This window comes from Littorina saxatilis, linkage group LG10, assembly GCF_037325665.1.
Source record: "Littorina saxatilis isolate snail1 linkage group LG10, US_GU_Lsax_2.0, whole genome shotgun sequence".
In the NCBI taxonomy this organism is placed as follows: Eukaryota; Metazoa; Mollusca; class Gastropoda; order Littorinimorpha; family Littorinidae; genus Littorina; species Littorina saxatilis.
Window position 1 is genome coordinate 18,279,134 of NC_090254.1, and position 16,400 is coordinate 18,295,533.

A 16,400-nucleotide genomic window follows, 5' to 3' on the forward strand; every position below is an offset into this window, starting at 1 on the left:
AGTTCTCGTGTAAGCAAATAATGGGTAGAGAGACAATAGTATACATATAATTTATTTTATCTTTTTTTTTGGCGCGGACAATTTTTTATTTTCGCTGAAACGTCATTTCCGCGGACAATTCCCATGCCTGGGACATGCCAGGTGGTCCACCTGGGGCACACTTTGGTGCCCCCCCCCCCCCCCCCCCCCAACACCCTGTCAAATATGTCTAGTATGAGCACTCACAGCCTGCAGGTTTGTTTGTTTGTTTGCTTAACGCCCAGCCGACCACGAAGGGCCATATCAGGGCGGTGCTGCTTTGATTTACAACGTGCGCCACACACAAGACAGAAGTCGCAGCACAGGCTTCATGTCTCACCCAGTCACATTATTCTGACACCGGACCAACCAGTCCTAGCACTAACCCCATAATGCCAGACGCCAGGCGGAGCAGCCACTAGATTGCCAATTTTAAAGTCTTAGGTACCTAGGTATGACCCGGCCGGGGTTCGAACCCACGACCTCCCGATCACGGGGCGGACGCCTTACCACTAGGCCAACCGTGCCAGTCAGCCTGCAGGTAAAATTGCATGAAAATGGCACTGCTATTTCCCTTTCATGTTCATACACTTTCGATTGTTGGTGCATGTGTTGCCACTGTGGGTATTCTGCATTCTTGTTGTGTATGCATGTTAGAGAGAGACAGCCAGACAGAAAGAGAGAGAGAGAGGTTCAAACAACAAGGATTCGCAAGCTTCTTTGCATTTTTTTAATTATTTGTTTGTTTTTTCATCACTGTCAGCTCACCATTTCTAATACATCTTGTCACTGTTTAAAAATAACAAAACCTCTTCATAGAACAACAGTTTTAATTGGCATTTATTCCAGGCCTGAAAATGTCACTATTGGGTGAGGAAGTAGCTCCGTTTTTAATTTTACATCTATCCTCCGATCAACCCTACCCCCTTCCCCACCACTCATTTGTCCCCGCCCCTCCTTTAAAAGATCCGTAAACAAACTAGCTAACCAGCAAACAGATGTACATTAACCATGAGCACAAAAATTCTTAACACAATTTCAGGTTAAAAGAGGCAAATTTTACGAAAATTATGCAAATTAAATTTGCTCCAGTGTCAGCAGAACATGACACCACGATCTGAGCATAGCTTTAGTACACAATGTACATCACTCAGTCTGATAGTTTGGTCTTGCAGATCTCCTTAAACGTTTTTAACCTTTGTAAATACCAGGCCGTACAGTCTAATTTTATGGGGCCAAAAATCTACGACCATACATATGAAGAGGTCTCTGATTTAAATGGTGATGTGCACACCACCCGTCACGTAATAGCTGAAGTCGGCTCCTGTGACGAAATCCCCACGAACTACACGCAGTGGGCATCCAGATCCAGATCTCAGTTCGGCACTCCACAGTGGCACGTACAGCGTAACAGCCTCTGACTTGGTACTGCTGTTCCAACTACCTCCCTCACAGAAATATATCTCCCGAGGAGAACAACTGTTCGTTATTTCACACCACCCCTTTTCTTCTCTTGTGCAGTGTGTCACATCTCTCCACACTGAGAAATGACAATAGGTATTTTGGGTTTGTTGTTGGGTCCAGTGGGAACATTTTCAATTTTTCTCAACACAAGGAGGCCGTCTATGACTCGACCTGCACACACACACAAAAAAGAATGAAGTCCATCAATTAATCTATTCATATTGATAACAGCTAGAACACTACAATTCAATTATATTTCACAGAATTCATTCTGTAAAAAAAATCCATGCTCCAGGAGTCTGATGCAAAATTGCAGCAGGAAAATTGGTTCAAATTTCATGACAGAACACTGTCGTTTAATTTTTTTTAATCTAATTTACACAGGTCTTATTTCAAGCAATACCTCTTATCAATCTCCTAAAGAAAAAGAAGAGCAAGCGTACAACAGACCTGTTTACCCCCCCACATGAAAATCAGGAATGCAACTGTTACTTTTCCGTAATTTGAGGCATCTTTGAGTAATCTTTTTTATCAACCATAAACCAGCTCGAAAATGATTAAAAGACACGTTAATTCGCGCACTACCATGCAAAACAAGTACAAAATTGATAACCATGTTTAACAGTATTGTACTACACACACAGAAGCTCGATCACACACACCACAAACACACAACACAAGACACCTGATACATATGCAAGTTAACAAAGACAAGTTTACTTTATCTAAAAAAAAAATTAAAAATAACAGTATTCAGGGGCGGAGCAAGAGAGCTAGAGGGGGGGGGGGGGGGGGGACAACCTGGGGTCCAGGGGTTGGGGGGTCTGGCTGAAGAATTTTAGCTATTTTATTAACAATTTGTGGCTTATCCTTGATTTTAAACATAAACTGGTGTCAGCATCCACTCGTTATTTCTTTTAAAGTTAGTATGAAATAATGGCAATTTATCTTCATTGATATCTGCTTCCGACAAAAACAAAAATTTCACAGACAGAAAATGTTTTGTTTTTTTCCCACAGACTGAATTTTTGTGTTTTTTGTTGCTTTTTTGACAGCAAGGGGGGGGGTGTCCGGAACCCCTGTATCATCCCCCCCCACCCCCGTACTTCGCCCTTGGACTATTTACAGTCAAGATGCATGTGAACAAAACCACCTTACATTCTGTCACATCAGACATCCTGCATTAATAGTCATAATAACTCGATCTCTTCAGAAGCTACCTTTAATTTTAGAGGACCGATTCGTTTATTTCCTTTAAACATTTTGTTGTAAGTTTTTCGATTCAAAGAACTGTGATCTTTGCTATATTGGAGAAATATTAATGGAGATCAGTTTTAGACTCAGAAAGACTTGAATTTCGGCAACAGCACAAGTCACTGAAGAGCGCGACCATAGACCTACATCTATGTCTCTGGCGTGACTGACCGTAGTGAGAGATCGGTTCGCAGGTCCGGGAGATTCTGTGGAAGTAGAGACCTAAATCAAATAAACTCGATGCGAAGCAGGCTCATGTTTTGCCAAACATAATTTCGTGTTTTTGTTTGTTTCCATGTTCATTTGTGTACTGCATTTTGTTAAAACTAATGCTGCGTCTAGCCTCGCTAACTGACTAGCTTTGTTGTTGCACTGATCTCAAGTCGATCACCAAAATGAATGTGGTTCGCTCTTCTTAAACTTCACCAGACACCGCCACTTGACTTAATAGTTTTGCCGATATTCCTGTACAACTTTCGCTTTTTTGGTTGGCATTTCGTCCCCACAGAGATCGGCCCAAAATTACCCTTCGGACCAACTGTCGATCTCAAAACCGCGGAATCCGACAAATACCTTGCTGTACACATGCGCAGAAAAGGCTGTTTCGGTCAGCCTTGAAATCACAGTCCTGGTGACTACCACAATTTCGACTTCGAATTTTCACCCACGAAAAAGATTCTCTCGACCGCAATTTCCGGAATTTTCGGTAGATTTCCGTAATACCGGAATTTAGACCCCAAATCCGTAATAATTCCGGACAATCCGGGAGGGTAAACAGGTCTGGAACAAACACACGCAAAAATGAATCAAACTGCGTACCCACACAATCACATGCAAACCCTTGGTGATTCATCTCCAACAGAACAAACAGACAACACATAAAAAGACATCAGCAATCACAATGGACAATGTTCTGAAATAACTCTGTCAAGTTTCTACAGGCTGTGGAAGAGTTGCTGTCCCTTGGCATCACTTCAAGTGACACTGAAGGCCAATCATTATCACTAGTGAGGCACTTATCTCTGCATGTGGTTGGCGATTGATCTGCACTGTCCGCTCAATATATTGCTCTTTTCATCTGAAAGTATGCACATCAGAGTTGAAAATCAGCATTGCCAAAGTGATCGCGTACCTCAGTGCACAGATCGTGAGACCACGTGTGGAGACTACCCGCTAGTTAATGATTGACCTACAATGTCACGTGCTTGCTTCAATGTTTCAAAGGAAAAGCAACTCTTCCATAACCCATAAAACCAGAAAGAGTTATTTGACCTGCAGAAATGATGCCTCATAGTCATACTAATTCTGGACGTTGCCAAACCAGAAAGCGCAAAACACATCCCTACCAAAGACAACATGCTTGTCATCCAAGAAGTCGCACTTTGCGCATGTGATGAAGAACTGGCAACCGTTGGTGTCTTTGCCACTGTTAGCCTGAAAAAGAAATAAAAGAAGTCCACTGTTAAGCATAATAGTACCAGCTATCGGCAGGACATGTTACAATATTATTCTGAGGCAGATTTTCCCTGATAGGCCAGGCGTCAGTCGATCATCAGTCACGAACATTAAAATTCCAAATGAAATGCCTTATCTTTCTGGGTGGACTGGGTGGCCGAGTGGTAACGCACTTGCGCTCGGAAGCGAGAGGTTGCGTGTTTGACCCTGGGTCAGGCCGCAATTTTCTCCCCCCTTTCCTAACCTAGGTGGTGGGTTCAAGTGCTAGTCTTTCGGATGAGACGAAAAACCGAGGTCCCTTCGTGTACACTACATTGGGGTGTGCACGTTAAAGATCCCACGATTGACAAAAGGGTCTTTCCTGGCAAAATTGTATAGGCATAGATAAAAATGTCCACCAAATACCCGTTTGACTTGGAATAAAGGTCGTGAAAGGTGAATGCTCGCCTAATAGGCTACTGAGCTTTACTGGCCGATGTGAATGCGTTATATATTGTGTGTAAAAAATGTCTGTTTGTCTGTCTGTCTGTACAAAATTCCATTTCAAACGGCAGAAATTAATATGTAAGCGCCTAGGGCTATATCTAGATTAGGCGCATAAAAATGATCACAATAATAATAATAATAATAATAATCTTTCTCACTGAGAGTCCGTCAAGCGATCCATCAATAATTTTCTGATGTGCGAGTCACAAATAGTACAGACTGACCCATTGGAGAAACAAAATAGAGAAAAATTTTTAAAGTACATGCTGCTTTGTTGATGAATTTATCAAGGACATATTCTGTGTTAATTCTGATCTACAAATGTCACTGCTATGTGAAGACCGGCACGGTTGGCCTAGTGGTAAGGCGTCCGCCCCGTGAGCGGGAGGTCGTGGGTTCGAACCATACCTAAGACTTTAAAATTGGCAATCTAGTGGTTGCTCCACCTCGCGGCCTGGCGTCTGGCATTATGGGGTTAGTGCCAGGACTGGTTGGTCCGGTGTCAGAATAATGTGACTGGGTGAGACATGAAGCCTGTGCTGCGATTTCTGTCTTGTGTGTGGCGCACGTTATATGTCAAAGCAGCACTGCCCTGATATGGCCCTTCGTGGTCGGCTGGGTGTTAAGCAAACAAACAAACAAACTGCTATGTGAAGAAAGCACTGTGAGAGGCACTTTTACGAATCCTCACAAGTTACCCCACCTTACATGCACCTGAATGCAAGTCCAAATTGACATATGACTTGCAAAATGAATACAACAGCTATGACAACAAGTAAAAAGTTATCAATGTACACATTACTGGAACATTTGTTTAACACTAACTGTAATTAAATGTAATGGAATAAAACAGAAAGTTAACCTTCTCTTAATTTTGAAGTTTACAAAAAAAAACTCTGCACTGACATTACATGTATTTTAGAAAAATATATGTATTACATAAATTTGAGGATAAAAGTCGCTTGTTCATTTCAATGCTTGTTATTCTCTCAGGTGCCAGGAGACTAGTTCCGAATAACTCTCACTTACTCTAATGTCATATACATTTAGAGTGGTTACTTCCCTTTGTTTCTCAGATAACATATATTTGTCTTCAGGATGAAACCTGATAAAGTTCAAAGCTGATAGAGATTGTTTTAACGGCTTTATGAAATTTTGCAAGCACACACACATCCAAGGGGGACATAACACGTACCCAGTCTGGTTTCATCTTTGACTAGCCTTGATAGTGCAGCCTGATCTCCAGACAGGTCCTCACTAGTCATTCCATGAGTATTGCAACCTAGTCTGATATATGTGTGTTATTCTCCAGAGCTATGTACCATTTTGTGACATGCATTTTAAGTCCTTTAAATGATTATAATGTATATTAACTGGCAAGTAGAATGTATTCTCTTTACTTTTTTCAGGAATACTCCAGTTAAATATTAATACAGACAGGCCAAGGATATCATATATGGAACCTATATTAATTACTGAAATCAATTTGTATCGTTAGTCTCAGATAAGTAAAGAAATTTCAACTTCGTAACATGGTTTTCACTGGTATACAGCTCTGGAGAATAACCCTTATTACAACTCACCATGCTTAGAATTCCGGGGCCAGTGTGCTTTTTCCTGAAATTCTCATCTGCAAATGGCCGTCCACCGTACGTGCTGGTCAATCCTGTGCCATCACCCTGCACAATAAATGTCAGTTTGAAACACAGACCATTAACAGAAAAGTTGGTACAGTGGAACCCCCCTTTAAAGACCTCCAAAAATGTGAGAAAATCAGGTCAAGGAGGGAGTCTTAAAATGGGGGTAAATTTACAGAGGATATGAACAGATAGTCTGAGAAAACAAGAACTTAAAAAGGAGAAAGTCTTCAATTGGGGGGGGGGGGGGGGGGGGGGGGGGGGGGGGGTGTGTGTGTGAGGGATTAAAAAAGGGGGTTCCTTTGTTTCATGAATTCAGCTGTGTATAACAGTCAAACTCAAAGAATGTGTTTGAAAAGTGTTGTCAGTTTTATTTGATGATCACTATTTTATAAATAAAAGTCGGAATTTCTCCCCATTACATCAGTATCACACAATCTTTTGCTCTTTCTTTAAAACAAATACAGTCCTTTAACTGAAAAGGGAACATTTCAAGCTTAACACTATTGTGACTAGCACTGCCACGGCGTTTACGTCCTGCCTGCCCAAGCTTGCCACCAAGAAACTTCCCAAAAATCAGTAACTGTAAAGAAATCTGTCTAGCAAGCTTGAATTAAGTCCAATCACCACCAAATTTTGTGTACTAATTCAAAAATGGATGCCCAGTTCAGTCGTGCTATTTATAAGTTTGTCACGCGATTTGTTTTAGCAAAGGGGGGTGAAAGGGGGATAATTTGTGTTTTTTAACGTTTTTTTGTGTGTGTTTTATTTTCTACTGCTTTTTTTAAAAGTTATTTTTTAACAGAAAGTATTATAAATAATGTTATAACCAAACAAGGTGTAAAACCTATGAATTAGCTGAAATATTGTTAACATTGTACACAGAAATAAGGAGACAGTACAAAGAAAAAAACAAGCAAATCACGCATTCACTCACAGCATCCTGACTCAAATGAAACAAAACTGTAGATCTAACACTCACCAAATGATGTCTAGGTAATCCATATTGAATATAAGTCACATTTTCACAACAAAGTACCAACTGTACACCTATGAACAATTCCAAAAGGATTTGAAGGCTCCAGCCATCCATTGTTATCAGTGCTGCCACGCCCCCATAGCTCCTGCACGATTCCGAGATACATGTTCGTCTAGCAGTATCACCGCCAACCACGTGTAGTTTGCCGACTCGTACTAGCAACAACGGGACTGTTTCTTCCTCACTTTCACTGCTTGTATCGCTTTCGTGAGGCGAAAACGATACGTCCGAATCATGCTCTACTGGATCCTCTAGGTCCAACATCCGGAGAATCTCCTCCCGAGACAAGGCTCGCCTTTGATTCATTTTTTTTCCTCAAAAACGCACACAAATCAGGCGGATTTGCAAATGGCAGAAGGGGACGCCAAGTGTATCAAGGGAAACAACTCAATTTATTTGCAAGCTTCAAAAACCGGGAAGCAATCACGAGTCGTGTACCCTCTATGGCTGGTACTGAAAAATGCGCGTCCCGTCCATGGGCGTGTCAGCGCTGGTACTGATTTATCAGTGTCCCTTCGCGAAAGTGTTAAACATGTAAAGATAATTCCATTTAACCCCTTCACTGCCACAGTGGTAGTAGCTTATCCGAACGGTCTATGGGAAAGAACTGTGTTTAGAACCCCTACAAGTACTTGGACAGTGGTTACCTCCCATTTAGTTTTCAGAAATGTCCTGAAATGTTGTTGACACAAATCCCACGTATGAGATACGGTTATGGGCGTACGATAAACAGAAAATGACCACGTATTACATACGGGGTGGGCAGTGAAGGGGTTAACTTGGGATTCAATACATTGTGTACTTACATTCACAAAATCTCCTCCTTGCACCATGAAGTCTTTGATAACCCTGAGGCAAACAACACAAACAGGGTATACAACAGTAACAACAGGGTTTGGAGATAAAGTTCTCCACTGTTATTTCATTTTGACCTATGACTATGAGCCTTTTTAATCAATCTGCTCATGCATCTGTCTAATTCTCTGTCCACTCACCTCTCTGTAGAGTATATGTGTGCCAGTGCCACTTTTTGTGTGCCTGTGGGTGTGCCTGTGTGTGTGTCTTTGCTGTGTGCCTCAGTGAGCGCATGTGTCTGCCTCTGTGTGTGTTTGTCTTTCTTTCTGCTCCTCATCCCCATCAAAAATGTAAGCTAAGACAACTTCATAAGCGTACATATTTTCAACGTCACACAAGCAATGGCTGATATACAATGCACTGTAAGTTTGCAGTCTCAATTTATGTTTTCTTACCTGTGAAACAAGCACCCTTTGTAACCAACTGGCACTCCATCTTTTCTGTACTCTCCCGTGCAAAACTGTCTGTAGGGACAACAATCATAAAATTACACTCGGTGGGTATGCTGCAGCAAATATATTATAGATCTTCACTTATTTGTTTTTCACTTTCATTGTTTCAAGCAGCTTTCACACAAACATACTTTAGTTTAACACACACACAATGTATAACAATACATCTATGGATCCATTCTAAGCATAACAGAAGCTATTTTGAAAAGGACTTTAACTAACATTGACAGATAGGTACTGGTAATATTTAAATTATCCAGTAAAACTTACAATGAATCACAATTCCAATGCATACAGAGAGAGAGATAGAGAGAGAGAGATAGAGAGAGAGAGAGAGAGAGAGAGAGAGAGAGAGAGAGAGAGAGAGAGAGAGAGAGAGAGAGAGAGACTCAAACAAGCCTAGATCTGATATAAATAATACACACAGTGACAAACAGATCGAGAGATGCAGAGCTAGAGAAAATGAGGCAGACACTCAGACAGACATATTGACATCTAATCTGCAGTGCGGCTGCAGAATATTTTTTATTTCCTTACCTGAAATTCTCTGCTGTTTTGGGGACCAAATGGGTAAAAAGCTCAAATTTGATTCGACCCACCTCCTGAAAAAGCAAGAAAAGAAATCAAACATGTTTAAGCACAAATCAGTCAGTTTATAAAGTAATAAACTCGGGTTATGTTGGACTTTAGCGATGTGCGCTAAAGTTCAACATTAACTAAATTCGTTGAACTCATTCATACTAATATAAATTTTCATATTATTTACAGAATCACCCATTTAAAAATAATCAGTCTCTCACTCTCTGCACCTGCAGTAAATGAGTAATTTCTAGTTGAAATTGAAAACGTACAGAAGGCTACCAGTAAGTTCGTCACACGGTAGATTCGTCACCGGTCCCGGTAACTTCGCCACAGGTAACTTCGCCACAGTCCGAGCGCGGCTGTTATGTAATGGTAATACAACCTTGCACCTCCCCCCCCCCTCTCTCTCTCTCTGTTTATTCTGAGTCTCTCTCTTTCTCTCTCTCTCTCTCTCTCTCTCTCTTTCTTTCTCTCTCGCTCCCTCTCTCAGACTACAGGCTGTTGAGAACTGCTCAATGAGTAGATCTCGGGTTTTAAAATAACAACGCTCGGACTGTGCCGTGTCAGTGAAAACTGCTCAGTTGAGAACTGCTCAATGAGTAGATCTCGCGTTTTAAAATAACAACGCTCGGACTGTGCCGTGTCAGTGAAAACTGCTCAATTGAGAACTCTCTCTGATCTGTCAGTCTCTCTCCCTCTCTCTCTGTCTCTGTGAATCTTGAATCTCTCCCACAAATCAAACATCTGAAAGCATCTCAAAGTTAGGAAAGTTAATAGTACTGATCAAAAGATCAGATATAGGCCTCGCGGCCTTAGACATCTGCAAATTTATCTTATCTTATTTTATAAGCTCTAAGCATAAACAGCTGCCCACCCTGCCGGTAACTTCGTCACCCGTGACGAATTTACCGTGTGACGAACTTACTGGTAGCCGTACAGAAGACGACGAAAGAAAAGCCGGACAACGTTTGCCGTATACAAACAAACATGTTCTGTGTGTACATATGCTTTTATTGTGAGATAAGGTAAATAACATGTCAGCATTCGTAAAACTGTCAACTTACAGTGTTGCCGATGGCAATATCAAAGAAAACAACCGGATTGTTTTGATCTTCCTTCTGCAACGCCATGCTTTTGCTTGAGTTGGACCATTCCTACCTCCAATGCCCCGCCACACATAAGAACTTGAAAAGGGAGATTATGCTGATGCCCAGGAAAAGCGACTGCTCGAGGTGGAAGTTGTGTATTGTTTGACGATTCATTCTATTCATTTCAATGTTAAAAGGGGTTGCCTAATTTTTATATTTAGTAAGTGTACATAAAGCTCCTTCAATGTATGGATTATATCCAACAGACCAGTGATCACATACATTTCAGTAATAATGACAGGACTATACATGGGAACTGTAACTAAACAAATGAATAAGGTGCGTGTGTGTGTGTAGCCTGTAGGTATGTGTGTGTGTTGTGTGTGTGTCACAGTGTGTACACACATTCTTCTTCTTGTTGTTATTAGTAGTAGTAGGTACTGGTCAAACATTCCATAAGCCTTGGAGCTTTTTGAATTTCCCCATTTTGTAGATTTGAAAGTTTCTATAACATTTGTTAAAAATAATGTTTAGTCATCATATTTATTATATCACTTTCGGTTTTTTTTCCCACATTTAGTGTCATAGCTATTGTGGTATCATTTTCCTTTCCTTGATTCTGTCCTGGAGACCATTGTTTTTACAAAATCTGGTATACCCTGTCTGATTATCATGGGATCATTTTACTTTAATATCTCGTTTTGTTATTTAAAGTGTGTTGAGTTCTGCACATGTTTTCCTTAACATCTGTCAGGTATAGAAAACTTGGTCACTACTCAGTTAGAAATTATGGTTCATGACAAATTATTGTACTTCCAGTCTCCAGACTTTGCCCTATAGCTGCCTTGATCCCACCTCCTCTGTCAGGGACAGTATCAGCAAACTTGGTGTGTAATTATAATGTTCTTGTGTGATAGTCCAGGTATTCTGACTAAAACTTCTCCCTAGCTGATACAAAGACACTGTCTCCATCTTCTTCTCACCTGCAGCTGAGACAGATCCAGCTCCAAGCCACAGGAATTGTCAATTCAGCAGTGAATTAAATCTACAGTCATGCATAGGCAGCCACCTACATCTTCCAACTCTCCTCTTTGGCCAGACTTGAAATGCTTCCAGCATTGTGACAGAAACGCCAACATTATGTGCTGCTGTGTTCCCCTCGTGTGTCCTCTCTGTCGGCAAGACACCAGTGTGACGCCGATGAGAATTCCCCCCTACATCCTCCCGTCTCCCTTCATAGCCTCAAACAAGGCACGGTGCAGCATTGTCCTGAAGCCAACGCTCGGGGACTTTGTCAGGTAAAAATTCAGGACAAATTACTGCGTAAACCGTACAGTTTACTTTCAAAGCGGTTATGTGTATTTTTCAGCACATGTAGAGATATTAATTTTCTTGGTTTGACCTCATTTATTGGAGTTCCTATCATGCAGCCTTGATCATGTACGTTTGTCCGCTATATTTGAATTTTTTTCCAGCAAGGAAGAAAATCAACCAAACATTTGGCAAGCAGATATATGTACCTGATGTTCATGAGAGATTACGATTTTTGAGTTTGCTTAGAGAAAGATGGCTATAAAAACAACATTGACATGTACAAAGTTCTTGCTAAAAATAAATTATTTTGCAAAAGCTGTAAAAAACAAACAACTATATGTATGTTTCAGAAATTACACTCACACGGCTGACCTCCACATAGGTGTAACAGACTCAAGAGGTAAGCAGTATAGGTGGTGAAAGTTAGATCATTGATTTGACGAGAACACAATATGAAAGAGAACACGAGGAGAAAAGTATGTTCTTTCTGAGTTTCTCTCTGTGGACAAATAAATACGTACTTGCACACGGGCTTAGACGCACACTAGCGACACTCACACACACACACACACACACACACACACACACACACACACACACACACACACACACACACACACTCTTCTTCTTCTGACATTCAGCAAATGATAAATATGCAGACAATCGTTACTATCCTTAGCGGCTAATGATATTATTCGGTTATTCGACATGGAAAAACAGAAATGCCACGGAAAAACATGTTTTCCATGGAATAACCACATTTTGTCATCATCCACCTCAGCATCGTTTTTTTCCGATGCAAAACAGTTACGATAATGTCTCCATAATGTTGAAGTTTGAAAGATTATGCCATTTATATACAGCAATGCATGATGATTGTTTCAGGCTGCTGCCATGACTTTGATGAGGAAGGCTTTCATGTAGGTGGCATATGGCAGCAATGCTTAGCTATCCCCATGGTAACGCAGACCAGTCTTCAAGGAGGCCTGACACCCTCAAGCTGGGATCACAGTCTTGGCATTTTTGCTGACCCAAATAACTGGACGGTTCAGAGGTGAGGAAAAATCTTTGCTCATTTTCCTTGTCGGGGTCAGCTTTGAAGAAAATTGTTCGCTAAAAAAGTATCTCAGCATGGCCATTTTTTGTTTCTAAGGGGTTGCACTTCTTTTACTCAAGTCATTTAGCTAGTAGAGATAACTTTCCCATTAGAACAAACTATACATTCAGGAGAGAGACCACAACCAGTACCAATGTGTATAACTTGTTCGGTTGTGCTTTTAGTGATTTCTTACATGGAGAAACCTGTGTTGTGCTGTCACACATTTTTTTAAGGCCCTCTGATGAGAGCAGATCGAGCTATCAGATTAGAATGCTGTGTTTTAAGAAAAATTTAGACAGATTGTACAGTACGTGTACGCTTATACTTGTACCCGATGAATATATTGAGACTATATGCTGCCACTGTGTCAGTATATTCCAAAATGTGACCACCGTCCCCACCAACCTACCCGGCCCCACCCCCCCTCTCTCTTAACCCCTCCCACCATATTGTCCATGTGTGTGTATGTATGTGAAGTCAATGATTAGTCAGTCTTACTTGCTGTTGATAAACCTTGTGAATACTCTATGTCATGTTCATGTGAATATCTAAAATTTAAAATAAAAAAAATAAAAATGTTTGTGTTTTGTCTGTTTGACCAAAACATTCTGTCGTGAAAGGACACCTATTGGGACAGGACATATTTAGTTAGCCTACAAAATACAGTAGAACCTGTCTTTGTGACCACCTTTCGATAATGACCACCTGCCCATTAAAACCATCTGAAAGGATCCCAACATTTTTTAAAAATAATTATATACTGTAATTAACCTTTTCATAGCGACCACCTATCTTTAATAATAGTAATAATAATTATAATGACAGCTTATAGGGCGAACCACAGTAAACATGCTCTCCGCGCTTTACATATTAACTTTTGGTTGGTTCCTTAGGCGGTCAGTATAGATGAGTTCAACTATATCTGCTTATAAGAGGCAACAACAACTCGGCGTATAATAGGGTTAAAGCGCTAATACTACTCTTTTTTTCTGGCCAGTGGAAACTCTATGTCTGCAGCACTGTGGCACAAACATATCTGTGTCATATGCCCTATAAGCTCTACAGTAGATCTGTTTGATTACGGTAAACTACGTAGTCCTTGTATACGCCCAGTATCGAGTAAACACCCACCCCCTACTTTTGCTCAAATTCCGCTCACAGGGTACAGTACCCAGTAAACGCCCACCCTACATTTTCGATCATTAGAGTAAAGAGTAAACAGAGAGAGAGAGCTAGAGAGAGAGAAAGAGAGAGAGAGAAAGGAAAGTTTTGTGCAATAACGCATCCTTTGAACACTTCCAAGCCAAGTGACCAAAATATCGTTATTCTAGCAAAGGAACCCCTCCTACAAAGGGTAAACGCCTACCCCCAACTTTTGGGCAACATTAGGCAAAATTGGTGCATTGGGGGGTAGGTGTATACAAGGTAGTTTACGGTAGTTTCCTTTTTTGTGTGTCAAACTGACAAATTGAGTACATTTTTTCTGTCATTTACTAATTGTGATTTCCTTCTTTTTTCCCAGGTATCATGAAAGAGACCGCAACTGCTTTGACTTTGTACTGCAGTTTCTGTGTTATGCTGGACTACAACAGGTGTTAGGGCATAAGGTCCTGGCTGATAAAGAAGTGTTTTGCCATGAATTCCTGCAGCAACGAACACACAAAGCCTCTCAGTATGTGAACCTGTATCGCAGAGTACTGAATGAGGGCTATGTTTTAGATGTTGCAAAGTTCTGATTTGAAAGAGACTAGCTGGCTTTATAAAACACAGGCATGAGACCAGCAAATGTTCAAAAAGTAGGAAACTAAGCCGGGGTCCAGGGGCAACGCCCCGGTGGGGGGTTCAGGGGGGGGGAAGCCCCCTTGACGGAAAATGAATTTTAGAATTATAAAGGCCATTTTGGGGCCTCTCCTGATAGCAAAAAAATAGATCATGCCTTTTTAAAAAGCTATAAAAACCACAAGAATAATATGTTTTAGCATTTTAAACAAAACATTTTGCTTCACATCCACAGATGCCTGTAATCACATGATAATGACAATGTAGAAAACAAGAGGCGAAGCCTTAAAGGCTCACGTAAGAAATCGACAAACAGTAACACAAACTCAATCACTCCGTCACACATACACACACACACACAGTAAGCATAGGTGACACTGTGCAAGAAAGCGAGACACTATAGATCTAGATCTGTCTGTCTGCATGTAGCCTGTAACTTACAGGGACACGACTGCCAACTAGTCTCGGCTCGCTCAAAATGACAATGACCGAGACTTTCAGTAATTCCTTCGCGTGACGTCTAACCCTCTTATGCCATAATGTGACGTCTTCAAATGTTAAAGTTTCTACCACAGACATACACACGCACACACGCACAGACAGACAAAGTTACGATCGCATAGGCTACACTTACGTGAGCCAAAAAGCAATCAAGATAACTCATCAAAGCTGCTACAATGTCTGAACAGAGTGCACCTCCTCTCCCTCCCACCCCCCCCCCCCCCCCCCCCCAAAAAAAGGTTCTAAATCTATAAATCGGTTGTTTTGCCTTGAGTTGAGGTGTTAATTTTCCTTATTCAGGCCTACCAGCAACTGCGGGTCACCGGCTCAGCGCTGACAGGATGGAGGGAAAGAGAGAGAGAGAGAGAGAGAGAGAGACGTGCTTCTTGCTTTCAATGTGACGAACCAACACCTTTTTTCCACCAAGTCCGTATTTCACCACGCAGTGGCCGTTGTCGCACCACGTGCACACGGCCTGACCGGGAATGGATATTTTGGCGATACTGTCGCCAATGAGCTGGCGCCTTTCTTTCTTGTTGATAGTGACAGTCACTTCTTCTGACAGCCAGTTGGCTTTCCACTTGTTTTTCACACTTTGGTCGTCGATCGTAAGAGCTTCCACAGCCGACAAAACAATATGGAATCCAGACGCCATGATGCTACATTGTTCACCTTCGGTGTTTGGAGATCGGGAGCCAATCAAAACAACCCACAAACCGCCATCGGTGAATAATTAAGCCTCGGCAATAATCGTCGGAGATCAACAGCCAATCAAACGCGACCCATGATACTGCTATGGGTTCACGCGAGTGCTGGGGTGCGAATGCACTGACTTCAGTCGCAGACAGCTTCAGCTGAACGGTTCATACCACCACCTATGGGTTCACGCGAGTGCTGGGGTGCGAATGCACTGACTTCAGACGCAGACAGCTTCAGCTGAACGGTTCATACCAACTCCCCCCCCCCTTTTTTCTCAACGAATTTGCATCGATCTCAAGAATGGTCTGTGAGCTAAGGAAAATATCGGAATTCCGATAAAAATCGGACCAGTCCCATGTCTGAAAACAATTCTGGTAATGGTGCACTTAATATTGTTCTTTTATTTTTGTGGAAAGGCTGCACAGCAGTTCGGGATCCTAACTTAATATTTTACAAGCTTCTTCTTCTTCTTCTTCTGCGTTCGTGGGCTGAAACTCTCACGTACACTCGTGTTTTTGCACGAGTGGAATTTTACATGTATGACCGTTTTTACCCTGCCATTCAGGCAGCCATACGCCGCTTTCGGAGGAAGCATGCTGGATATTTTCGTGTTTCTATAACCCACCGAACTCTGACATGGATTACAGAATCTTTTCCGTGCGCACTTGGTCTTGTGCT

General features: G+C 41.5%; 2 protein-coding genes across 3 annotated transcripts; one reads left to right on the forward strand and one right to left on the reverse strand.

The window, feature by feature from the left end:
- Window positions 1-733: 733 nt before the first annotated feature.
- Window positions 734-10,444, reverse strand: LOC138978320 (peptidyl-prolyl cis-trans isomerase H-like). Its single transcript, XM_070351025.1, has 7 exons — window positions 10,307-10,444; window positions 9,198-9,262; window positions 8,604-8,672; window positions 8,160-8,202; window positions 6,261-6,356; window positions 4,083-4,170; window positions 734-1,653 (listed from the first exon to the last, which is right to left on the reverse strand). The coding sequence occupies exons 1-7, from the start codon at window positions 10,370-10,372 to the stop codon at window positions 1,544-1,546; spliced, it is 537 nt and encodes a 178-aa protein (XP_070207126.1). The 5' UTR covers window positions 10,373-10,444; the 3' UTR covers window positions 734-1,543.
- A 6-nt stretch (window positions 10,445-10,450) lies between these two features.
- LOC138978319 (MKRN2 opposite strand protein-like) lies at window positions 10,451-15,226 on the forward strand. 2 transcript variants are annotated; one of them, XM_070351024.1, is made up of 5 exons: window positions 10,451-10,550; window positions 11,253-11,628; window positions 11,995-12,044; window positions 12,530-12,698; window positions 14,266-15,226. In XM_070351024.1, the coding sequence occupies exons 2-5, from the start codon at window positions 11,384-11,386 to the stop codon at window positions 14,477-14,479; spliced, it is 678 nt and encodes a 225-aa protein (XP_070207125.1). In that variant the 5' UTR covers window positions 10,451-10,550; window positions 11,253-11,383; the 3' UTR covers window positions 14,480-15,226. The 2 variants fall into 2 exon arrangements, with proteins under 2 accessions (XP_070207125.1, XP_070207124.1); XM_070351023.1 differs by having other exon boundaries at window positions 10,471-10,669.
- The last annotated feature ends 1,174 nt before the right edge of the window (window positions 15,227-16,400 follow it).